The following is a 26,726-nucleotide window of genomic DNA, read 5'->3' as shown; positions in this document are numbered from 1 at the left end:
TATCTATCTATCTACCATTTTTACATTCTTTACATTGTGTAACTGTATAAAAACGTCTATTTTGAATAAACAAGATTGTCATGTGAGTCAGGATCTGTTAGTAAAATACTGATTTACTGATGAGTAAATGAGAAAAAGAGACCATTTCGGCAGCAAACACCTTCAGCCCCCGGTGCCCACCCCCTCACACGGGAGGTGAACCCAGATGAGAGCAACCGATGAAGTTCGTTTCACTGACCAAACCTTATGGATAAAGGTCAGACCACCAGCTCTGCACCAACAAGCCCCTACCCCAGGCCTGACTCTCAAGGGACATCAAACTGTTCTTCTTTTTTTTTATTAATATAAGTCAGTAGAAAAGTCCTCAGTCTGGTTCGTCACCCAGGACCAGTTTACCTCAAGAGACCGGACCAAGAACATGACCCCCAAGCAATTACTGAAACAATGGCACTATGAGGAAACCTGCACTCTGAGAACGGAGAGCTCTATTAGGAACTTAAGGAACTATTAGGTCTTGCAAATATCACAGAGCTAGGCCATTTTGGGCTTTATATGAAAGTAATAACATTTTGAATTGGATTCTAAGTTTTACGGGAAGCCAATGGAGGGAGGCTAACACTGCAGAGACGTGGTCTCTCTTGTTGATTCCTGTCAGCACTCGCGCTGCTGCATTTTGGATCAGCTGGAGGTCAGAGAATTACCTGGACACCCTGCTAATAATAGATTACACTAATCTTGTCTAGAAGATACAAATGCATGAATTAGTTTTTCTGCATCACTCATACGAGCATCGAGGATGCTCGTAATCTTCGCAATATTACGGAGATTGAAATGCAGGGAAACATCTGAAACATGCAGAACAGTGGCTCTCCAGGACTGATTTTAGACAGCCCTGCTGTGGATCTTCAGAGTTTGCAGCTACTCATCAGCAGAGGGTGCTTATCAGCTCTGAACACAGCTGGACTAAGCAGGAGAAACCAGAACCACAACCTGTTTGCTGGGATTTTGTATGCATCGTATTTCTGTCTTTTTAAAACCTAGTGGTGCATAGGAACTGGGTTTGTGGGATTAAAAAAAACAACAAAACAAACATTTTCTTTAATTATTTTTTTTGCACACCACACAGCCACCGTGATTCCGTCACCAGAATCAAATGATGTTTTATTTTATAAGTAGTTTTTTCTGTTCCCACCACCATAGGATGGCACAGTTGTGATACAGCCTGAAATATCTTCTCTGAGCAGGCGTTGGTTCCTCAAGAAGCAATTTTTAGATTCATAATCCGAACAACAACGAGGTCATAATGAGATTATCAGCTGCACAGGAACATCAGCTAGCACTCACAGCACCTGTAGGTGGATCTAACCAACTTTTCCTTTTATGTATGCTGGAAAACCGTGGCCTTCATTAATTTATTTTTTCTGAATTAAATTAATAACATGTACGACATGATATAATGCATGAGATTAACACAACTGTTCAGTAGTATGTTGGATTGTTGATGCTCAATTTGTTACACGTCGTTGTAACTTTACATGTCGTTAAAAAAGGGAGAAATTGCCAAATAAAATTACAATATTTTGAATTTATACTTCAAACTGCAATTCATTAGAATAAAAAGACATGTGATCCTTTCTGAAGACATTGTCATAAACAAACTGTTATCTGATCTGAGGAATGCAAACTTGTCTTCCTCTGTAAATACTGTATATATGAGCAGCAGCCCCAACAAAGGAGGTTGTAGCTTTTCTTCCTCTTATTCCTCCTCTTAGGTGTCCAAAGTTGATCCTCGAGGGCCGTTGTCCTGCATGTTTCAGATGTCTCCCTGCATCAACACGCCTGATTCTAATTAGTGAATGTCATCAACTTGTCATCAAGGCCTGCACAGCTTTGTTAATGACACAGTCATTTCTATGAGGGTTGTGTTGAAACAGGGAAACAACTAAAGCCTGCAGGACACAGGCCTGATTTTGGACACCCTTGCTCTAATGCAATAAGTGGAGGATTATGGAGCTACCTCGCTTGAAAAGATTAGTCCTGTGGCTCTGGTCAAGGAAGTCTGAGTGGCTGAGTGTGCTCGGTACCAACACGTGGACTTCCTGAGTGGTTCCTTTCTGCAAATGAAGCCAGTCACCGAGGTCAGAACCTGCAGCACACGTCAGCAGCAGGGGGGCTCCAGCAGACAGGTACTGGGACTTTTTACAGGGTAGGAGGGTAGTATTGAGGACCTAATGGGAAGGATCAGAGCCTGTGAGAGGCTGAGCTCAGCAGGGTGCTTGTTGATGACCTTCATGCATTTATTATTCTGCTGAGTATGCTTGTAAGTTGTATTATTACCTCTGTCTAAATAATGTTGCAGAGGTCAAACATTTGGTGGTTTTGTTGTTCGTTGTCTCATTCCTCCTAGCTTAACTCCAGCCAGTATATATATATATGTGGGCTCCATATGAACTTAACTGGTCAACAAACAGGTCCCAAGTGGACTTGTTTGCAGGTTTGCAGGTGTTTTTTCATATGGACTCATCCTCGACTGGGATGTATCAAGTTTTTTTGGGGGGCGTGAACTGCTTCATTTTCTAATCTGTTAAATATGTTTAGAAATCTCTATGGGACTCACATATTTCTTTCCTATCTTAGCCCATTTAGTCCTGTTGTATCCCTCACAGGATTCCCATTTGGGGTCAGTAGTGTTGGAACCATCGGAGACCCATTTCAAGCAAGTACTAGATAGAACAGTGGTCTTGATTCCTGGTCCTCGGGATTCACTGTCCTGCAGGTTTAAAATGTTTCCCTGCATCAACACACCCTCATACAAATCAACAGAGTTGAGCAGACCTTGATGACATGTTGGTGAAGACCAATAATTAGAATCAGGTGTGTTGATAAAGGTAAACAGTCAACACATGCAGGAGAGTGGATCTTGAGGACCTTTAATGAAGACCACTGACATATAACATTGCGGGCGGGATGGTCACAGGCAGAGAAGTGGCTGTACACACTGTCCCTACTTAGAAATTACTTATATCCAGCAACTTCTAAATTGTGTTGTACCAGTAATTGTGGTCAGAAATAACCTGTGTCAGATGTAATAGACAGTAATTAACTCTAAACACGAGATGAAGTCTGCTGCTCAGTTATGTCTGCAGAGACACAACCCAAAAAAAGGAACATGGACATTAAGAGCTATTTTAACAATGAAAAGTGACTAATTTGATAAAAATAGTATCTCAATTACTATTGAATACACACAAATGGTAATAGGCCACTCAGTTAACTTATTGAAACTCTTTGTCAGACATTAACATTACACAAAGTAATGAATTAACATATTATTGTATTCAGAAATACCAAAAACAAATGTCCATGTAATTGTTACCATTAACATAAACTAGTTTAAGACTTTTGCTGATGTGTCGAGAAGTAAATTATAATGAAGAATGAGGGAGGGGATTGTACTACGCTAGAAGAGTTTATATAAAGCAATAAATTTATTTTTACTATGATTGATTGAGAGTCAGCTCAGCCATTGGATAGCGGTTATCACTTCCTCATCCATGCTTCATGGGCCTGTAGGGTCATTGTGTCACTGCATGAAACCGATCAGTGTGTGGAAGCAAAACAATTTTCTTCAGTTAAACACATACAAACAGAAGTCATTGTCTGTTGTCCGCAGAAACAAAGAGAACGTGTTATCAGTTACTTTGTGACTCTCTCTTGAACCTAAAAATCCGTTTAGAATCTAGGGGTAATATTTGGACTCAAATCTGAACATTAACAGCTACATTAAATCAATAAGATCAACAGCCTCTTCCCTTTTAAAAAAACATGGGCAAAATCAAAGGAATAGTGTCTAAACCAGATTTAAAGATTAATCCATGCATTTGTCTCCAGCAGTTTAGACTTCTCTGTAACAGCCTGCTCACTGGGCTCTCTAAACGAGCTGCAGTGCATCCTAAATGCTGCTGCTCGAGTCCTGACTAAAACCAGAATATATGACTATGTTAGTCCAGTCCTCAGGTTTCTGCACTGGGATCCAGTCGCTCAGAGTATAGACTTGAAAACAGCTTTGCTTGTGTACTACCAATTCAATTTTTTTTATATGGCATCTATTACAACACAAGTCGTCTCTAAGCGCTTTCCAGAGACCTAGAACATGACCCCGAGTAAAAAATTAACAATGGCACGTAAAAACTCCCCTAGTGGGAGAAAAACCTTAAACCAAATAGTGGCAAGGGAAAACTGGCTCATAAGGGGGGACTGTTCTGCCGAAGGCCAGCTGGGTAAAGCAGGAAAAGAGAGAACAGGCAGAGAATGAAGAACAGAGAGACACCGACACAATGGGAAGTTAGTGCACAACAGGAATGACTGTAGTGCAAAGTATGGTGGGTGTGTTCCCATCAGCCCATCAGCAACATGGCTGCGCCCAAATGAAAAAAAATAGGCTTCAAAACTGCTCTTCATAAAAAGATGGGTCACGTGACCTAATATAATGCTCCATTCATTGTTTTATGCAGTCTATAGCATGGGCTCTTCAATTCCTATCTATCTATCTATCTATCTATCTATCTATCTATCTATCTATCTATCTATCTATCTATCTATATATATATATATATATATATATATATATATATATATATATATATATATATATATATATACATATATACATATATATACACACACACACTGTATATAAGCTTGTTTCTTCCGTCTTCCCTGCAAATCTATATCATGTCCTTCCCTGGTTTCTCTTCATTTTCTGGTTCCTTTGTCTTTGATGCTTCATTTGAGTTTTCTTATGGGATTTCCTGTTTATTGCACCATTTTTCATTCATCAAAACCTGTTGCTTTGCCAACTCCTGCCTCCAGTCTTCTGTAGTTAGGTCCTGCGTTTCCTGACCCGTGAAACTAGGCAACAACATCTCACAGCATCCTTCTACATAAGGATGCTGCAGAAGAAAACTAAATCTCTTTGCTGGGTTGGACTCTGTGGACATAAATCCCATTAAAATATTCCCCTACATACTGGTGGAATTGTTCCAGCTCAGGTTTTGGTCTTTGCTGGCCCTCATCTCTTCTTGGTTTCAACACTGAAGTACCGAGGGCCAGGAACTTCAACCAGGACTCGATCAAGTTATAACAGAATGTGTGACTGTTAAGGCCTGATGCCAAGAAAAGCACAAGACATCTTTCTTCTTAGGATGATGAACCTGAATACTGAATATAAAAATCAGTTTATCAATTCATATTTATATTCTGCAGAATTATTTACTATATAGACACATTTAATCTCATGCACCACCAGGAGTACATGTACATCTATTTTATAAATGGTTTGAGAACATAAACTTTTCCTAGTCGTTTTCTTGTTCTTGGTAGTTTTTCTTTTGTAAGTGGTGCTAATTGTAAGCCTGTTTGTTGGAAACAGCAGTTATTGTAAGTGATATGTTTGGCAAAGAGCCTCACACACCCACATAAACTTCAAACCTCTGTCAAGATGTGAGTCAGTGATCTGGGGAGGAAATCAAAGTCCCTGTTTTAGCCTCAGAAGCAGAGGAACATCATTCATTGTTCACTGTCTTACCTCGCTCGCTTGTCCCATGATGCTGCTTCAGTCAGCATGAAAACAGGAGGGAGGGCAGGAGACAGAGAAGCTGCAGAGGAATTATTCAGTGATGTTGCAGCACAGCAGCGTGTTATTTTGGTTTTTTGTGTGCTGCTGATGACACATTTGCTGCTCTGAGATGGTCTCAGAAATCCTGAATCTTCAAGCTGTGGGGGATATATCCTACTCTTCTGAAGAAGCCCACGTGTGATAACGTCCGTCTGCTGTGGTGCGTGTGTGTGTGTGACTGTGTGTGAGCTTCTTCATGCAGGGATTTATTTCCATCCTCCCACATCTTTTACTCCAGTGGTGATGTTAATGGCGATGCATTTGAGCTCAGGTGGAAAGCTTTTGTTGTCAGGACAACATGGACTGTCTTTGCATTTTCACCACTAAGGTAAGAGCTACAACATTCATGAATAAATCACTCTAATAAAGAGGGGGTGGGAGGGAAGCGTGGGTGAAACCGAGACAGAATGAGACATTGTGGCGGAAGAGAGGAAGCTTCTTCTGGGTCTTTCTGGATGTTTGCATGAACATACATGGTTTTTCCTCTTCACTTCTGGTCCTGATGTTTGTCTCAACACTGAAATTTAGTGTGGAACAAAAAGATTTTCTCTGTGGTGTCTGGATACTTCCAGGGTGTATTTCCTGTCCATGTTTAGTCTTCTTACTAAAAATAAGGCATTCGATTCTCTCAGTTTGTACCCAAGTGAGTCCCGGTGTCTGGTCAGGTATGACAGTAGAACTTGAGCTGAACTTCTGTAAGGTGACTTCCTTATGGCTCTGCTGCATCTTAGTCCAACAAAGGAGACTTTTCAAATTGTCAAGTGCACCAATATTTCAAGCTAAATATGATTGCATTGACGAATTACACCAGAACTATTTTGATTAACTCCCAATTCAATACTTTCACAATTCTTGAGTGCCACATTAATTAAAAGGACAATTCTGCGGGTATCAAGTATTTCTACCCATCTTATTTTCATTCAGTGTTTAACTCAGAATCCAATTCAAAATTTTACGGAGATAGAAAAACGCTGTTACTGTACTGAAAGCAGAAACATATTTACAATGTCTAAAAGCTCTAAGGCCATACAATTTGCAACATTTAAAAAAAAAACCTTGTTGGCAGAGTTTCAAGGCAGTGAGTTGTGGAGTTCAGGTGGTGTATTATGTCATCCAGGTTCTTATGGGTGACTGGTCAGATATGTGTTATGGTTTCTCTCATTGGACACAGAGGTGGCACATATCCTGTATCTAGCATAAGAGCACTGACTGACTGTCTGATTATCTGAATCTTGTCAGTAAAGAAAGAGGAAAACTCATTGGAGGCACGGTTGGATAGAAGTTCAGGGTCCACTGACTCTGGGATTTGTTAGCCTGTCAACAGTAGTGAACAAAATGTGTGCATTATTGTTGTTTTTGTCAATGATAACAAAAAAATAGGATTGTCCTGCATTCCTCAGCTCCGTATTATATATGCTCAGTCTCTCTTTATAAATGTCATAATGAACCTGTAATTTAGTTTTCCGCCACTACTCACACCACTACTCTTTTTTCAGCTCTGACTCGTAGAGCATTTCTCCATGGAGATTTGTTTTAGCCGTGATCATCAATTTTGCACCAAACATCCAAAAATGGCACACAGTTATTTTGCATACATCGGAGTGCGATACTCCTCCCAGAGAAATTGTCCGGTGTGCTTTGAAATTTGCAAGCTTCCTTTAAAGCCTTTGGTGATGACAACTTATCAAAATATTTGGAATGAGTTAAACAGCGTGGGCGTGACAGGGCTGAAAATATGCATGTTTTTCAGTTTTGCAAAATACTTAAGTTCGTGGGTGCAACAGAGCTATTGATCGTTGATTGTGAGGAAAAGTTGACATGTCTGCCTATATTCCTGATCTGGACAGATCAATAGTTTGATATTAAATAATGGTTTTATCGCCCCCTGCTGGAAATATGGAAATTTTCATACCTAAAAAGAGCAACATTTTGCTTGTGTTATACAATGGAATTTGACGAACTAGTCCGAGAGGATTTGTCTCCTGACTTTTTCCTTTGGTCAGCTTGCTCAAAACAAATTGCTCAAGACAAAAAGTTATTGAAAACTTTTCCATTAGTCGAAAGGTCTGGGCGTGGTGGCCAACAGAAAATGGCTAACATTTTGATAGCTCATCTCTTAGACCAAACCTCCTCAAACTCAGTGAAAACTTGTGCAATGTATACCAAAATTTGTATGCAAATTTGCAATCCAGGCCTGAACACATCCGCATGGTAATATACACCGACATATATAGCGCCACCTTTTGGCAGCAGGAAATTACTTTTTTATAACAATGTAACTCTGTTTTCAGTGGGTAGAGCCAATCCACACCAAACCTACCTAATTTATAATTTGCCATAAAATCAACACATATTGTCCAATCCCCCCAAAAGTGAACCATTTAATGGTTAAAGGTTTTTGCCCTGAACATGTGGACTTCACAATATTGGCGGAATTCCGTAGCGCCACCTTCTGGTTGGGTATACATTTCATCACATTATGTAATTTATTTTCAAAATCATTAATCCATTTAAAATTAAATTTGCACAAATTATTGTCATAAGGGTCCTTATTAACTTTATCATGTATCGTAGTCATAACTCGAACCTAGCCACCATCCTTCACCATTAAATGGGAAGTACCCAATTTCTGCTACCTACACATTAAAAAAAATATTAAAAATCACTTGTTTGTCCTAGGACAGTCAAATTGCATGATCAGATGCCTTTCGACAGTAAAGTAACACTTTCAAAATATGTATTATAAATAAATATGTATTATGTATTATATATATTTTTCAAAATATGAAATCATAACAAAATAAATCATAACTATGTCATACAAATAAAATGTCAAGGTGTATCAGTGTCGAAGGGGTGAAACTGTGGAACCGCCTGGATGAGGAACTTAAAAAACGTAGCTCAATTTACAAGTTTAAAAAAAAATTATCTAAAATAATAGATAAATATAGAACACTCATTTAAATTATCTTGATATTAAATATCCAACTGTCTAAATTATGCTGTCCTCAATCGTGAGTGACCACATTTATTTTCTTCTCTTCTTTCTTCATTGCCTTTGTTTTGTTCGTTCGTTTCATTTTCTTCTTATTAATATCTTTTTTTTCCTTTTCTGTAGTCTGCCTTTTGTTGAAAAGGATAGGCAAAATCAGCCATGAGGCTTCAGCCTATACCTTTTTGGTCTAAAAAAAAAAAGTATATATATATATATATATATATATATATATATATATATATATATATTTTGTCAATGTGGGGTAGTTGGATATATGCCCAGAAGGAAAAGTTTGGGATCCAGTGGTAGCTTCATAGTTAATATTTTATCAATCATGCTTATAACATCTTGCCAGAAGGATTTCACTTTCACACAATCCCATATACAGTGGTACACTGTTCTTCTTGCGTCATTACACTTAATACATGTGTTAGGGATGTTATGATTAAACACATGTGTAGTTTTACTGGTGTTATGTATGTATGCATCAGACATTTATATTGAATAAGTTTCAGATTACTGTCAATCGTTTGTTTCTGAGCTTTCATACATGCCGCTTTCCAGTCTTGTAGTGATATTTCATCACCTATATCATCCTTCCACAATCTCAATTTATGTTTTCAAGATTCAACAGACCTGGATAGGATTAAATCGTACAAGGATCTTTTGTTGCATTCTACTTTTTCATCTCGTTTTATGCTGCTGGCCATTTGTGAAGAGCAGAAAATGCAGATCAGATAACTGCCATCACGTGGTAAACTGTATTGTTAGTTTGGTCAATGGTTCTGGTGTGGCACTACACTGTAGGGACTACAGACTACAATGGAATAGGGACGCCAAATAAAGGAACTGAGGACGGGGTCCGCCCTGTTCGATGCTCCTGTCTGGTGGTGTTACTCTGAGCCCCCGACTAATGGAAATGCACCTAGCATAGTTTTGGGATTACTGGAACACACAAACCCTTCCACCAAAATAAGAGATTGCTTTCTCCTGGACCTGGCCCCTGATAAGCAGTAGAAGATGGATGTATGGACGGATGGATGAAGGATGGCCTTAGATCACCTTGATATCATCCTGAAGGAGATATTGTAGGTGGCTGTAGAGAGGTAGGTCTGGACCTCTGCTTAGACTCCTGTCCTCATACCCTGAATCTGGATAAGTGGATGTAATTAATAGATGAGTGAATGGGTGGATATGTTATCATTAAAATACAGACGATTCCAGTCAGACCTGGATTTGTACCACCTACATCACATCAGATGTTTTCTAAAAATTCACTACGTTGTGATGCAAATATGAGCCCAGTTTTATTCTAGTTTGGCCCTGATGCCCCCTGCTGGTTAGTCTGTGCCACAACCAACTGCTGTTTCAGGGTGTATAAATACCCAGAAAACACCTCTTCTCCAAAATGAAAGCAAATAACAGAGTTTAACATGATTTTAAACTGGCCTGGACAACAGTATAGCCATAACACTCTCAATCACACATCTGTAAGGGAATATGTTCATCATCAATATTATTTAAATTCAAAGAGATGTTAGATTTGCATGATGGCTGCTTCCAAAACCCCATGACAAAATAATATGATGTTAGCATAGATTATGAATGGATCTGTTTCAAAATAATTAAGTATAATCACAAAGGTGCTCATATAATGATTGAGCCATTCAACATTCCTCAGCTGCAGTTTAATGGAGGTTATTATTTACAGTCAGTTACAAACTTGTCATTGCCAGGATTTTGGCCAAAGAATTAGTGCTTCTTCAGGGAGTATAAAATCAACAGGATTTAGGAATGAACTACATTTAGACACATTTGAACAATAGATAAAGAACAATTGAAGGTTTTTAAATAAAGATATGGTTCAAAAAAGACTAAATAAGCTGCCAAACTTTACCTGAAATGTCAAGTATTTACATTCTAAGTTATCCAGAACCATTTCCGTTTTTAGTAAAAAAAAGGACTTTCTTAAAATAATGTACTAGGGTGTTACAATCTGAGGGATATGTTTATCTTAAACTGATGAAATTATGAAAACCTTTTTTTTTCCATTTGTGGGGTAAAGGGGTGGAGTATGGTGCAGCCCCATACAAGTTACTGTGAAGGCGCTTCTGTGCAGCTAACATTCAACTGGTGACTGAGTTTCTGCTGCTGCGTACTAGGGCATTCAGCTGTCCACCTGTATTTACCAGTGTTCATTTGGAGTCACCTGGGGTCACCAGTTTTCACTTGGGGTCACCAGTGTCCATCTGTGTTCCCCTGGGATCACGAGTGTTCACCTGCATTCATCAGTGTTACCTGTGTTTACCTACTGTATGGTTTACCAGTTTACCAAGGTCTTGATGAAACATCCGTCACATATTTTATATAGAGATCCAGAACAGCTTCATGTTCAACATGTGTTACAGCTCTCTTCCCAGCATCTGGATTTAGGAGGTAGAGCATAATGCAGGATGTATAATTTCTGTGAAGTTCAGTGCCACAGCTTTGTGCAAGCTCTTTCTGGGAAACATCAATGCTGCCTGAGAGAGATGTTTATGTATACAGACTATGCAGATGCAGATACAATCACTGTGGGACCCAAACTACAAGGTCCACCTTTATATTTACTATTAGTGAGAAAATAAAATAAGAATATTCATTTGTAGCCCCTTAAATGAGAACATTTAAGTGCTGCGCTGTGAAGCATTTACATTATATCTCAGACCATCTTGCTAATTTGAGTTTATGAAGTCACAACCCTTGTTTTCTCACACAAGTTTGCAAGTGTAGGAAGTCAGAAGGAAGTGTTAGGATTTTATGAAATTGTTAAAAGTATGAGGGGTTTTTCCTATAAGATTGTACACTGATGATTGCTCTCAGCGCAGGACCACCTCCTGTTTTTATGACCAGACTGATTAGCTGAGTTCTTCTTTAGGTGAGGACGGTGAAGAGGAACAGAGGTTTTGAGATTGATGGATCCCCTCCTGATTTGCTCTGGGTTTTGTTTGCCGTAGATCTTTGCTGGGTTGGCATGTTGGATTAGAGATAGACAACAGGAAATTATATATGGCTGAAAGTGTGACATGTTTAAGTTTCCTTCAATGCAGTTGGCCTCCCAGATACAGTTCAACAGATAAGGTTCAACATCGGCTCCTATAACGTACAAAACACCTCCCTTTTCAGTATAAATATGACTGGATTGCATAGGGACAGTAGGGACATAACACTACCAACTTTTCAGGAGGCTCAAATTGTCCCCACCAACTTTTAAGCAACCTTATTTGCATTATATAATGAGTTCAGATGTATATACAGTAGGTAATTTACATTGTCTTCCCAAATGGTGTAAGGATAGAATTGACCCTACCATTATTAAGTGAATTATTTTCATTATGTTCAGACATTTACCCCTTTTCACTTGCTGAATTTGTCTGTACATTTTTTTCCTCAAACGCACGTTTGATTGGCTGATGACTTCAAATATTGCAATTTAAATTGCTAATAAAATCCTGGAATATTCTGGAAGTTTTCAAAATGTTTCTTTAGTAGTTTTTGAAAACAAAGGTTTGAATCGAACCGTGTATCAGGTGAACCAATATACATGAAAGTTAATATAAGTCAATACAGATTTATTTAGCATTGATCATTTAGCCTATCAATTAATTCGATTAATATTCGTGACAAATGTAGCCCTGACTCCCGTTCACCCAATCTGTTTGGTCTTATTAATGTCCCGTCCCCAGCAAAAAGTGAACATGCAGGTTATGCCGTTATATCGTCCCTACCGATTGAGACCAAACCTACGCCCTCGCTCCTACCTATGTGGTTTGAGAAAAGTGTAGGCTATCTCCCTCTGGAAAACATTGTGCATGATATAATAAAGCTTGTATTAACATTTGATTCTGTTCACTGGTTTTCTTATGGTGCACCAGACAAACGAACACGAGGATCTTTCAGAAGTTTCTCATGAAATAATGATTTCACAAGGCCAGACTTTACTAACTCAAATTACTGAATTTACAAAGTCAGAAATTCTGTTTTCTAACTTAAACTCAGTTTATAAAATAACAAATTGTGAGTTTTTTTTCACAATTATTTATTTCAAATTGTCAACAATACATTATAAAACAAACAAAACATATATAGAAACAGTTGATGCCAGGGGATTAGTCACAGACAGAAATTATAGATCAGTTCAAAAAAATGTTATACATAGTACATAACTTAGTGGTTTGGATGGCTTTTCTATTTTTAGAATATTGGATTGTTGCAATGTATTGTTTGAATTCATTTTTAAAGGCAGGGAAAGATGTGATTAGAGAATTTAGATTTGTGAATATGAAATTTTGCAAGTAACAAAATTAAATTGATGATGTAAAATTGATTTGCTTTGCTAGAGGTGTAAGAAAAGAATCCAAACAATACATTTTCATATGAAAGGGAGAAATCAGAGTCAATATGTTGTGAAATTAGTGAACAGATATCCTGCCAAAAAATACATGAGATGGGACAAGACCAAAATAAATGACATAAGTCTTCTGCAGACAGTTTACAAAATGAGAATTCCACATCAATGTCCTTTTTTATGGAAGCATATGAGGGACTATATTCAAATTAAAATGCATTTGCGGAAATGCTTTTTCATTTTAAGAATGTGCCCGCATTATTTGAGTCAAAAATGAAATTGATAATATATAGTCCGATTTGCATTTTAATTTTCGTATTCAACACTGCTTATTCTTGTACTTAATTCAAATTAAAAAGAAAAAGACGTTTGAGATTTAATTTTCAAATCATGCCTCAGCAAATAGTTCACAATATTCACTTTTAAATCTAAAATTTGAAAATTAAAATGCATTTGCAGAAATGCTTTTTCATTTTAAGAATGTAGCTGCATTATTTGAGTCAAAAATAAAATTGATCATATATAATCCGAATTGCATTTTAATTTTCGTATTCAACACTGCTCATTCTTGTACTTAATTCAAATTAAAAAGAAAAAGACGTTTGAGATTTAATTTTCAAATCATGCCTCAGCAAATAGTTCACAATATTCAATTTTAAATCTAAAATTTGAAAATTAAAATGCATTTGCAGAAATGCTTTTTCATTTTAAGAATGTAGCTGCATTATTTGAGTCAAAACTAAAATTGATAATATATAATCCGAATTGCATTTTAATTTTCGTATTCAACACTGCTCATTCTTGTACTTAATTCAAATTAAAAAGAAAAAGACGTTTGAGATTTAATTTTCAAATCATGCCTCAGCAAATAGTTCACAATATTCAGTTTTAAATCTAAAATTTGAAAATTAAAATGCATTTGCAGAAATGCTTTTTCATTTTAAGAATGTAGCTGCATTATTTGAGTCAAAAATAAAATTGATAATATATAATCCGAATTGCATTTTAATTTTATTCTTTACGCTGCACATTTTATGTCATAATCAAAAAGAAAACAAAGAAGACATTGCTTTTTCTTTTTCATGCTCTGCCCGCAAAAAAGTGTACAATATTCAAAATGAATTCGCAATCCCAGCGGCGCAGGAGAGTGACGTCACGGCTTCTCCTGTTCTCCAGCTGCAGCCCAGAAACCCTGGAAAATGCTCACGTTTTTTAAGGTGACATCGTATTTTGCCGATTTCCCAAAGTCTGTTAGAAAAGGTCTGATTTCCTACAACTCTAACAGAGTTCTAGATGTCAACATGAGACACAGACAGCAGCGTTTCTCTACACGGAGCGCTGGTGCCGGGCTGACTCCTCCTATTCAGACACGTGTGTTTGTTTACAACCTATGGAGCACGAAATGCAAAGAGGAGCAACGTCGACCGACAAGGTACAGTAATATTACCGGATTTTGCCACAAAAATGACTTTACTAGCATTTTCGCTTGTTTTTAGCATAATGTTTGCATGTTGAGCATGTTATTTATTTATTCCAGCTTTGTACATAGACGAGTTGCATCAAGTCCAGGCAAGGGAGACGCAGACATTCTACCCCTGTTCTTGTCCAGCGTGACAGTCTGACCGTCAACGGTATTTTTTCATACAGTAAAGTTGTCACTTCTCAAAACACTTCATTGCATGGTCAGATGTGATTATTATTGTTTTCTGAATTTGGAGAGCAGAGTTTGGCATACAGGCATACCGCTGACTGAGGAGCCAGAAAATGTTTTAGAGTCCAGGTAAATTTTTATGGCTAAATATTTACTCTAATCTAAATTGTATGTTTTGGTCCTGGTTATAGCATGCATTTCCTGAAAATGACTGCTGAGGAGCAGCATGAGTCTCCAGATGAGGAGGAGATCAATTATTTGAGAAAAACAATGTAAGTGAATGTTTGTGAGTCTTTTTGTCTTGTTTTGTTTTACTCGTGTGTAATTGGCAAAGTATTCAAGGCACTTGCAATGTCAATGTCAATGTCAATGTCAATTTTATTTATAAAGCACATTTAAAAACGACCGAGGTCGACCAAAGTGCTGTACAGCATACAAGAAAATAAAACAATACCAAAAGAAAAACACAGTACACAGTGTAGAAACAATAAAATCACTAACATACTAAAATGATCAATAAAATAGTAATAAAAAACTTAACAGTACACATACAGTGCACAATCACTTCACACAGATGTGGGGAACTAAGTTGTCACACACTAAAAGCCAAAGAAAATAAATACGGTAAGTTTTCAAAGAAGACTTAAAAACCACTAGGGTCTGGGCAGATCTAACATTTAGTGGCAAACTATTCCACAGTTTAGGGCCGGCCACCGCAAAAGCTCGGTCACCTCTAGTTTTGAGCCTAGATTTCAGGTACGCTTCATTTTGTGGTTGATTCAAAATTAAATGTACCTGCGGATGCCTTGAATTGTTTGCCAGAAACACACTGAAGAAGGGGGATACGAAAACGTGTGACGATAAATATATATATATATATATATATATATATATATATATATATATATACATATATATATATATATACATATATATATATATTTTTTTTTTTTTTTTTTTATATTTTCAGCCACAAAAAGAGGGGTATACCTTAAATACATAGAAACGATAAAATACATAAAATACATAAAACGATTTACATAGAAAGTGTAACCCAGCTAAACACTGTTATTCACACCAGCCAGTGCAAAAGAAATCCGGTGTACTGGTTGTTTGGAAGATTACAGATAGGTTTCCTGACCCAAACTACACAGCTTGGGATGACGACCTGATTTCCTTCCGCATGCCGCAACTCTCAGCTCCACTCCAGGCTTCTGGTGGTCATCGTGGCGAAGATGTTGTTCCAGGCAGCCCGGGCCGGCCACAAAACCCCATCTTCTAATATAAAATACTGCATGTGTGCCATATGATTACTTATGCAGAGCTTCTCCAGGTCTGTGGGCATGTCCCTGCAGTTTGTGCAGCTGGGGTTCATCTGGACCACCTGGACTTGGACGCTCAAGTAACGCCATCACATCAAACACCAGGCCTGGCAGCCTGGTCACGACCTGCCCCAGAAAGGTTTTCATCTGTGGTGGAGTCAGGGCTGTGAGGTTATCCTACACATAAAGCATTTATTTGATATTTTATGTTATTGTACGAGATTGCATTACGAGATTTCCTGGATGACATGAGTTATCTAACCCAGCTAACAAATAAATAAATGTTACGCCAGAGAGTTGCCTTTGTAATTGTCTTTCCACAGCCAAACCTTATTTTTTGGCCCTTAGAAACACGTCTACCTGCAAGTAATAAATTACCCTCTCGATTGTAAATGCAGTGATGTAAGTTAGATGTGATCTGCACACATCAAGCCAACATTTCTTTATAAAATAACATGCTCAACATGCAAACATTATGCTAAAAACAAGCGAAAATGCTAGTAAAGTCATTTTTGTGGCAAAATCCGGTAATATTACTGTACCTTGTCGGTCGACGTTGCTCCTCTTTGCATTTCGTGCTCCATAGGTTGTAAACAAACACACGTGTCTGAATAGGAGGAGTCAGCCCGACACCAGCGCTCCGTGTAGAGAAACGCTGCTGTCTGTGTCTCATGTTGACATCTAGAACTCTGTTAGAGTTGTAGGAAATCAGACCTTTTCTAACAGACTTTGGGAAATCGGCAAAATACGATGTCACCTTAAAAAACGTGAGCATTTTCCAGGGTTTCTGGGCTGCAGCTGGAGAACAGGAGAAGCCGTGACGTCACTCTCCTGCGCCGCTGGGATTGCGAATTCATTTTGAATATTGTACACTTTTTTGCGGGCAGAGCATGAAAAAGAAAAAGCAATGTCTTCTTTGTTTTCTTTTTGATTATGACATAAAATGTGCAGCGTAAAGAATAAAATTAAAATGCAATTCGGATTATATATTATCAATTTTATTTTTGACTCAAATAATGCAGCTACATTCTTAAAATGAAAAAGCATTTCTGCAAATGCATTTTAATTTTCAAATTTTAGATTTAAAACTGAATATTGTGAACTATTTGCTGAGGCATGATTTGAAAATTAAATCTCAAACGTCTTTTTCTTTTTAATTTGAATTAAGTACAAGAATGAGCAGTGTTGAATACGAAAATTAAAATGCAATTCGGATTATATATTATCAATTTTAGTTTTGACTCAAATAATGCAGCTACATTCTTAAAATGAAAAAGCATTTCTGCAAATGCATTTTAATTTTCAAATTTTAGATTTAAAATTGAATATTGTGAACTATTTGCTGAGGCATGATTTGAAAATTAAATCTCAAACGTCTTTTTCTTTTTAATTTGAATTAAGTACAAGAATGAGCAGTGTTGAATACGAAAATTAAAATGCAATTCGGATTATATATGATCAATTTTATTTTTGACTCAAATAATGCAGCTACATTCTTAAAATGAAAAAGCATTTCTGCAAATGCATTTTAATTTTCAAATTTTAGATTTAAAATTGAATATTGTGAACTATTTGCTGAGGCATGATTTGAAAATTAAATCTCAAACGTCTTTTTCTTTTTAATTTGAATTAAGTACAAGAATAAGCAGTGTTGAATACGAAAATTAAAATGCAAATCGGATTATATATTATCAATTTCATTTTTGACTCAAATAATGCGGGCACATTCTTAAAATGAAAAAGCATTTCCGCAAATGCATTTTAATTTGAATATAGTCCCTCATATGCTTCCATACTTTTTGTATCTTTGTAGAAAAAATTGTTGAGTTTTTTCATCATCCTGCACTGATGTCACTGATGTCACCAGTCACGTGACTGTGGCGGCTGTGTGTCGCAGAGTAAAGCGTCCGTGCTGCATCGCTTCCTGCCAGAGTGGGTTCCGCTCCGCGGGGTGTGGTGATGAGGTGGAGTGGACTGCGTGGGGCGGTTTGCCGCAGCGATGAGAAACACTCGTGAAAAACACTCACAGTGTTCACACGCACGCGCACACAGCATCACCATGAGTAACTAGTCTGAGTTCAGTCAGTGAGGTTTGATGTGCATGTGTGTGCGCGAGCATCAGGTTCAATCTGGACTCACGCGCACACGCTCACATGCGCGTGCACACACAGCTGCGTCCGCGACCATGCAGGAGGAGGAGGACAGCAGGGAGGTGAGTGACACATGTGCACGCATGCACACATGTGCACACATGTCCACACGTCAACGGTGAATCTGAGGCTCAGATGCTGCTTGTGTTCGGGAGGTGCATGTGCATCATCACAGCCTGGTGTTTGCACAGTTACAGCTGATCCTGCAGTCCGGGGGATGCAGGTTGTTCAGGTGATATAAAACTGCAGTAAAGTCTGTGTCTCTTCAGCTTCTCAGTCCTTCATCTCTGAGCTTCATCTCTGAGCTTCATGTCTGAGATTCATGTCTGAGCTTCATGCCTGAGCTTCATCTCTTCATGCCTGAGCTTCATGCCTGAGCTTCATGTCAGAGCTTCATGTCAGAGCTTCATGTCAGAGCTTCATGTCAGAGCTTCATGTCAGAGCTTCATGTCTGAGCTTCATCTCTTCATGCCTGAGCTTCATGTCAGAGCTTCATGTCAGAGCTTCATGTCAGAGCTTCATGTCTGAGCTTCATCTCTTCACGTCTGAGCTTCATGCCTGAGCTTCATGGGATCTTCATGCGTTCATCCTCTGAATCACGTGGAGATTTGATTGTTGATGGGCCGTGGGTCCTCATTCTGCTTCATTTATGATTCTGGCCAATAAAACCAGTAAATACGTGACATCAGTAGAGATGCTGAATCAGTCAGATCTTTAATTGAGATCTGACTTGAGGTTACCATATATGTGCTGATCAAATATAGCAGTTTACACACTTTCTTGTCATTTCTAACTACTGGACTTCATTTTGAGACAGATACTCAGAAACTGATGGAATTTTCTCACATTTTTTTATTCCAGATTTTATATTTTTATATATTTTACGTGGTTTTATATTTTAATATTAAATATATAAATTAACACTTGGATTGATCTTCAGATGTGATATTTGAATGTAATATCCAGTGATAAAATCTTATAACCAATTTTATTATATTCTGTGGTTCCTCTAGAGTTGTCTCCAGCCACCGTAAGTCCAAAAATATGTGATTAATTCAGAGATAGACATTCCCAAGTAGAGGCTCCTCCTGAACACAGTCAAATTTGTCTGGAGTGGTCTCTGATTGGTTGAACTCTTGGAGGCTTGCTGATGGGTTGGGGCCAAAGGCCCCTGACCATCACAACTCCAACCAGATACTTCCAAAACGTCAAACTGTGTTTTCAACAGTTCCTGTAACTCAACTTCTTAAATCAGGGGTCTCGGACTCCTGTCCTCGAGGGCCGCAGTCTTGCATGTTTTAGATATTTCCCTGCTTCAGCACACCGTGATACAAGTGCTCTGTTGTGTCAATAACAGAGTTGTCCAGACCTTAATGAAAAGCTGGTGACGACCGTTAATTAGAATCAGGTGTGTTGAGGCAAGGAGACATCTAAAACATGCAGGATTGCGGCCCTCGAGAACTGGAGTCTGAGACCCCTGCCTTAAACTCTTCCTTGCTTGTTGGAGCAGGGACAGATTTCAGTTTCCCGTGGCGGCCGGATGTTCTTTCATGTCTGTCAGTATGTGGAGCTTGAAGTATCAGTTCTGTCAGAGACGTTCAATAAACGAGACAGCCCACTACGGTTGTGTTTCTTGTATCTGTGTCACGTGACTGCCACGCCCCTTTAGGAGACCGGAAGTAGGTCCTGAGTCTATTGAGTCCTATGGGAAAAGTGAACGTGAGCACAGATTATTACCAATTCCTTCGCCCCATAGTAACCTAAGTAAATATGGGACCCATTTTTCAAAAGCCACAAACCTTCTGAACATTCTGACACCAAAATGGAAATTTTCAGACCGACAGATTAGGAGAAAATGAACTTTGTTTGAGACCTGTCTCTGTCTGAGCAACACACTCTCGCGAGATTTGGTCAACAGTCAACCTTGTCAGCCCCCCTGTGTGTGTGTGTGTGTGTGTGTGTGTGTGTGTGTGTGTGTGTGTGTGTGTATATGTATACACACTCTTGTTTAATTGGGTTAATTGGAGTAACAGAGTAACACATATTTTGAGGACACAATAACCGAGCTAACCTTCAGCTTCAAACTTAAACTTAAACTTTATTTATTTATATAGCACCAACTCATGCAGTGTAAGTGCAACTCATGGTGCTTCAGGTTAAACCATAGATGCTTCAGAAAGAACAGTGGTTAAGTGGTCATGTGATTTCTTACATCATTCACCAGCCACTGTATTGGGTACACCTGTAATACCTGAAACAGTGGCCAGTGAGTGTACACGATGTGAGCATGAAGTGAGCATAGTTTATGACCTGTAGATCCCCAGGTTTGACCAGCAGCTGAGCATTTATCATGCTGTGACCAAATGGTGCAGTAGCTTAAATAAATGATAAGTCACGTATGACTATTAGAACCATAAATCACATGAAAGACCACAATAATAATCCAGGAGCTGCTGTATGTTCGTGTTGGAGAAGAAATTCCCCTGCAGACTAGTGACGCTGATGCAGTCATGTACTGCAAAATGGCTGAAACGCTCCACACAGGCGTCCACAGATGAACATCAATAGTGGTTAACAAACTGAAATAGGGGAGGATATTCACCCTGACGTCAGCGATGATCATTGCTGAAACAGCAGCGGAGGAGAGGTTCATGTGGGGAAACAGCTGTCGGGACACTCCACAGCTGCTGAGCCACCTGTACCGGGTGGGATGATTGTTCTCAATGTTGATTGGTGGCTGATAATCCTGCAGCTCCGGCAGCAGTTTGAGTCCAGAAGCCTGAAGAGAAAGTGATAGATAAAGATTAAGTTTATTTGCCCTTTTGTACATTTGTTAAAGTACATAGCAATTTTTGTGCAGAGGACACTCAGAGTACAAACATGAGAAGGAGTAAACATTTAAAAACTAAAACAGGAAATAAAAATAATAAAATAATAAATATCAGACACTCTACACTTCACCTAAGCATATTGCACATTTCTTGGTTGGTTGTCAATAAACAGAAGTAGGTTAGTCAAGAGGACTGATGGTACTTTGCTTTTGCTATCAGTCTCACTGTAGCAGGGAAGAAACTGTTGTTAAAGGGGACCTATTATGGCATTTAATGTATATTTTAAACAGGCTTTGACTGTCTTAAAAACAATCTAAAGCTTGTTTTTTCTAAATAAATCAGAAATTCAGCCTGTGGGCCATGTCTCTAGTTTTACCGCTTCTAACCCCTTTTTCTGTGCTTCATTTTAGGGGAGGGGAGGTTATGATAATGAGGCTCTGCGCTGATTGGCTGCTTGAATGACGTGTAGCAGGGGAGGGAACAAACCCTCGCTCCGGGCAGAGCAGCCGGCTGCGTATCCCATGCGAAAAGCTTCTGCGACAAAATAAATTCCATTGCTTTATTTTCTATTGGACTGTCCTAACTGGCCGCGAGTTTAACAGTTTCAGTGTGGACAGAGAGCGTCCGATGTCACGCAGCTCGACGCGATAGTCGGACGCTCATATGCAGTTACAAGCTGTAAACGGATCTTAAAGCCTGATTTACGGTTCTGCGTTAAATCGACGCGTACCCTACGCCGTAGGCTCTGCGTTGGTGTAACGCAGAACCGTAAATCAGCCTTTAGTCACCTCGTCTTCACACAGGAAGATTTAATTTAATTCTAAACAGGTACACCACAGTTATTTACTCCAATTCCTCAAGACAAATGAATCATGTTAACTGTAAAGAAATCACAACACTGAATTTTCACAAATGACAACTTTATTGTTAAAAAATAACATAAGTTGTATATAAATAACATTAATGGTCTATTGCTGGCTCAGGAAGGACCGTGCATTTCTTCTGAAGGTGTCGTTGAACAGCTTCAGGTGCTTGGAAGATCTGAAACCATGAAGAGAAGAAAAATGTATTACTAATAGAGCTCCGGTGTTACCTAACACCGGAGCCGCCGGGGCTCCTCACCGGACCGGTCCGTTAGCAGCACCGGGGCCCCTCACCGGACCGGTGAGGGGCCCCGGTGTGTGGCCTCCGGTGCACCGGAGCTAAGCTAAATACTTAGCCCATGCAAAGATCATACAAATATAAATAACATAAAAAATGAACGTCACTTACCGCTGACTCGTGTGCAGTTGCCGGGTCCGTACTGTGGGAACTGATCCTTTTATGAGGGTAAATGTCGATGCAAAACCTCATTTTAACTGTCCCTCGCTGTGGAAACCGGTGGAAACAGTCACCGCTTCTGAACAATGGCTGAAGCTCCAGCCGGCGGAGAGAGTTGTGGACGTGGTTTCAGCAGCGGAGGAGGCCGAGGGCGTGGTTTGCATTTTGGTGACGTAACGAAAATGCACAAATCTAAACGGCCCGTAGAAACCACATGACACTGGGGGATTCAGTCGGGCAGGGGGGAACAGACCTTGCAGATTTTCATGGGATTTCATCTTCTCTGAGTTGGCAGGCTGAGGGGAGACCACTTTATACATGTTAAAACAAGAAAAAACATGTTTTTCATAATAGGTCCCCTTTAAAGCCTGTTTTCCGTGTGATGATACTGTTTTTTCTGCCCTGTCTAAGGCGGTATGTAGAGTGTTTATGTTTGAGGAGGTTGTGTGCTGGGTGATGTTTGTCTCTGATGATGCTATGTGCCTTCTTTGTGCAGGAGCAGAAAGTCAGCTTCAGACTGATGTTAGATGACGATGCTGAATATCCTGCTCTGAGTGTTAGCTTGAGTTAAGTTGACTAGAATGATCTTCCTGCTGCTGTTCTGCTAACATGTTAAATAAAAGGTTGTGACAGTTTGAAGACCAAGCTCCGTGCAGGTCACCTGTTTGTCTTGAGATCGATTGTTTGCTTTGGCTCTACTTTGAAGCGTATTTATAATTATTCAGTCGCAGAATATCAGGGACAATTCCAGGTTTGTGTATCCCGAATGACCAATTATCTGTACTGGGAGAAGTGAACATGTGGTCCCTCACAGCATGAAGACCTGAGAGTATGAGGGTAGAATTAAATAGCCTTTTTTTCTTGGGTTAGTCTAGTCCAGGGTTTGCAACCCTGGTCCTCGAGTGGCACTGTCCTGCATGTTTTACATGCTACTCTGCTTCAGCACACCATGATACAATTAGCTGTGCCATCAACAGAGTTGTCCAGACCTTGATGACAAGCTAATGAGGTCCGTTAGAATCAGGTGTGATGATGCAAGGCAACATCTAAAACATGCAGGACAGTGCCACTCGAGGACCAGGGTTCCCTAGTCTGTAAATCAAGAAAAGACGAAAACAGAAATCCGTTTGGATGTGCTAATGTCATGTTCGCTGTTATCAGAAGTGAATTATGATCTTAATTTCACATGGTTTCTGTTATTAGTGGCGTTCTTCAGGATCCCTCAGAATCTTGGACCTAAGCAGCTACTGAAACCTGCAGAGTTTTGAAATACAAGATACAAGTAGCAGATAAGGAGCTTAAGGAGGAGGGGGGGTTTCTTCAGCATGCTAGACAGGAGTGTAAGCGGCTTTGAAAAAGGGGCTTATTGATGCCGGAGTGATTGTAGCATTCAAGGAGTTGTTGTGATGCCAAACTCAAACAGTCAAACATGTGAAGGACAGTTGGAGATGTTGCTGGCGCAGCAGTTGGAGCTACAGGCTGAGGTAGGAGAAAGAAATAGAGATGGAAACAGAGAAGCAGAAAACTGAATGAGCAAAAGTAGGAGTTGGATCTGGACAAAAGAAATGGGTTTATAGGGGTTACGGCAGAGTTTGATTTGAATTATAACCTGTGGTTAAATGCAGGGATTTGGACCTCTTTTCCATGCTTAAGGAGCCATGAGAAGATGGAGGTTGGCCAGGCTCAGATAAGACGTATGGAACGTTGTTTCATTCAAAATTAAATAAATAAATACTTAAAGGGGACCTATTATGAAAAACAGGTTTTTTCTTGCTTTAACATATATAAAGTGGTCTCCCCTCAGCCTGCCAACTCAGAGAAGGAGGAAAGCAACCAAATTCTGCAGTGTCTGTACAGCCGCCCGGATGAGCCGTCCAGTGTCACGTGGCTCCTACGAGCCGTTCAGATTCTGCTCCCGTCGTGACGTCACGACAGGAGCGATGCGTGAAACCACCCCCACAACTAACTCCGCCGGCCGGAGCTTCCGCCATTTTTTCGTAGTGTAGTGTATCGCGTCAGGCAGCCAATCAGCACATTATCATAGCCCCGCCCACTCAGAATCCCGCATAGATAATGAGGTTGGACACTGGGAAGATAAAGACATGGCTTAGAGGCTGAATTTCTAATTTATTTAGCAAAAACTATCAAAAGCTTGTTTTTAAGACATTCAAGGCCTGTTTAAAATAGGTATTAGATCCCATAATAGGTCTCCTTTAAATTATTAAATATTCAATTCAATAAATGAATGAGAATGAAATAAATACAAAATGAATTGAATTGATTTTTAAATGACAACTTTTATTATTTCATGCTGGTATATTTATTTATTTCATGACACTTATTTTGAAATGCCATGTTTACATATTACATTTCATGACACTTTTATTTCATTTCATGGCACTTTTATATTTTATGTTCTTATATTCAAATGAAGGGGTGTTGTTTTATATGAGGGTGTGGCCAGTCGTGAAGTTCAGAGGATCCTCATGAGGGAAGGGATAGCCGGATGAAAACAGAAAACTGATAAAAGCATAATCAAAGAGGAAAAACGAAATTCGGGGTGGACTTGGACTTTCAGTAGATGTTTCAGATCGGAACACCAGCCAATAATATGCAATAATTAGTTTAACAATTAAAATCGATTCAATGGCGCTTGCATTGGCCTGCCGTCAGGATAAACGGAGTTGGTAACAGTGGTCGTGCAAAGGGATTCTGGGGCTCGGTGAGGCTGGTGTATAGGATACTATGGTGCTGTGGCAGGTCATCTCGTGTCCAGAAGACATTTTATTTTCTTTCGGGCCATTCCTCTGCATGGAGGTATGGGCCAAAATACCAGCAAGTGTGTGAAAACTTTGTCAAGACTTACAGAAAACGTTTGACCTCTGTCATTGCCAACAAAGTATTGAGATGAACTTTTGTTATTGACCAAATACTTATTTTCCACTATAATTTGCAAATATATTCTTTAAAAAGCAGACAATGTGATTTTCTGGATTTTTTTCATTTTTATTTTGTCTCTCATAGTTGAGATATACCTCTGATGAAAATTACAGGCCTCTCTTATCTTTTTAAGTGAGAGAACTTGCACAACTGTCTGACTAAATTATTTTTTGCCCCACTGTAGTTCTGAACATTTTACAGTTTAGCTTTTGTTTCATGAGTCCACACAACATTTCATGCCTGAATGTTAACTTCTAGGAAGATATTTTTTTCTTTATTTCTAGACAATTTAACCATGGACTAATGGAGATCAGCAGATGTTTCTTATAAGCAACAAATTTCAAATGTTTTTCATAGCAGCTCTAAACCAAACATCTAAACTTGTTTGGTTAATTGGAGTCCAGGTGTGGAAACGTTTGACTGACGTAATTAGTCTCTACACAAGCCTATATAAGAGTTTGTGTTTTATCGGCTTAAGCACATTGAGTTTGTCTATTAATGTGACTTAGTTGAAAATAGGGTCACGTTTGATAGTAAAACAATGCAGAAACCCGGATAGTTCCAGGGATGAAGTAAGTATCAGTTATGGATGGATTTTTGTGACAGGAAGTGAGAGCTGGGTCTTTGCCAGGTTGGACTTAAGAGTCGTGGTAATGTTGGAACCTACCATTTCAATGTATAGCCCAAAATAGGATTATTCAATCAAAATATAGTTCAAATGTTGTTTAAAACCACTTTGAATGGTGGCCATCTTGAATTGATCTTTTTTTTTTTTTCATTGACCATTTTATTGAAACCGTAGATTGACCAGACGTGTTTGTGGAACTATATTGAGTAACTACTCGAACCAGAGAAATATACTGCACTTTTTCTCGTGTTTCCTTATTGAGTTTCTGGTGTTTCCGAGTCTGGGATGTTTGATTGAATGTTTGTGCACTACAAATCTAAGTCACACTTGTTCCTTTTGGTTCTATGTGTTCCGGTTGCTGTCGCCAGAACAGACCACCAGCAGTGGCGAGGTCCCCCCACCACAGCCGGCATCAACCCTGCACCAGTCCTGCCTTGATGAACACTTCCTGGGTAAGATATCTGGCATGGTAATACTTCCTCTGCTTATTACATTTATAAAACTAGAAAGAAAAAAAACGCATCTCACCTTTCTGCTCGTGTAGAACTACTCTTTCTTGTGGTGAATGTCCAACAAAATGGTGAAACAGTGATTTTTGTCTTTCAAAAATAGTGAGGAGATGTTCAACATTTTGTGAATGACTTCATGGGAAAAAAGAAAAAAAATATAAAGATAGAAATAACTACGTAAATGCTAGGCTTGCTGTATCTTTAACCTTTCAACTCAGCCTACTCTTGTGATCTTAAATGATAAATGCCCCCTGTACCAGCGGCTCCTGGGTTTAAATGGATGTGATATCCACCATCATTTTAAGAGGTAGACAGT

At 39.0% G+C, this 26,726-nt stretch overlaps 1 protein-coding gene across 20 annotated transcripts in view; it reads left to right on the top strand.

Annotated features, from left to right (window-relative positions):
- Positions 1 to 2,052: 2,052 nt before the first annotated feature.
- The window catches only part of dlg2 (discs, large homolog 2 (Drosophila)), a 94,869-nt gene continuing 70,195 nt past the window's right edge, over positions 2,053 to 26,726 (top strand). For 9 of the 20 annotated variants that reach the window (XM_061740252.1, XM_061740262.1, XM_061740270.1 and 6 more), the window contains exons 1-2: positions 17,993 to 18,244; positions 26,270 to 26,353. In XM_061740252.1, the coding sequence (XP_061596236.1) occupies positions 18,128 to 18,244; positions 26,270 to 26,353 (201 nt within the window). In that variant the 5' untranslated portion in view covers positions 17,993 to 18,127. Of the gene's footprint in view, positions 2,187 to 9,604; positions 9,779 to 17,992; positions 18,245 to 23,745; positions 23,818 to 26,269; positions 26,354 to 26,726 lie in introns of those variants that run through there. The other 11 variants (XM_061740257.1, XM_061740256.1, XM_061740267.1 and 8 more) reach the window with 7 other exon arrangements.

The sequence above is a fragment of the Cololabis saira genome, chromosome 14 (genome assembly GCF_033807715.1).
Source record: "Cololabis saira isolate AMF1-May2022 chromosome 14, fColSai1.1, whole genome shotgun sequence".
NCBI lineage: Eukaryota > Metazoa > Chordata > Actinopteri > Beloniformes > Belonidae > Cololabis > Cololabis saira.
Note: the sequence above shows the minus strand (reverse complement) of the source record. Positions and strands in the feature narration are given on the sequence as shown.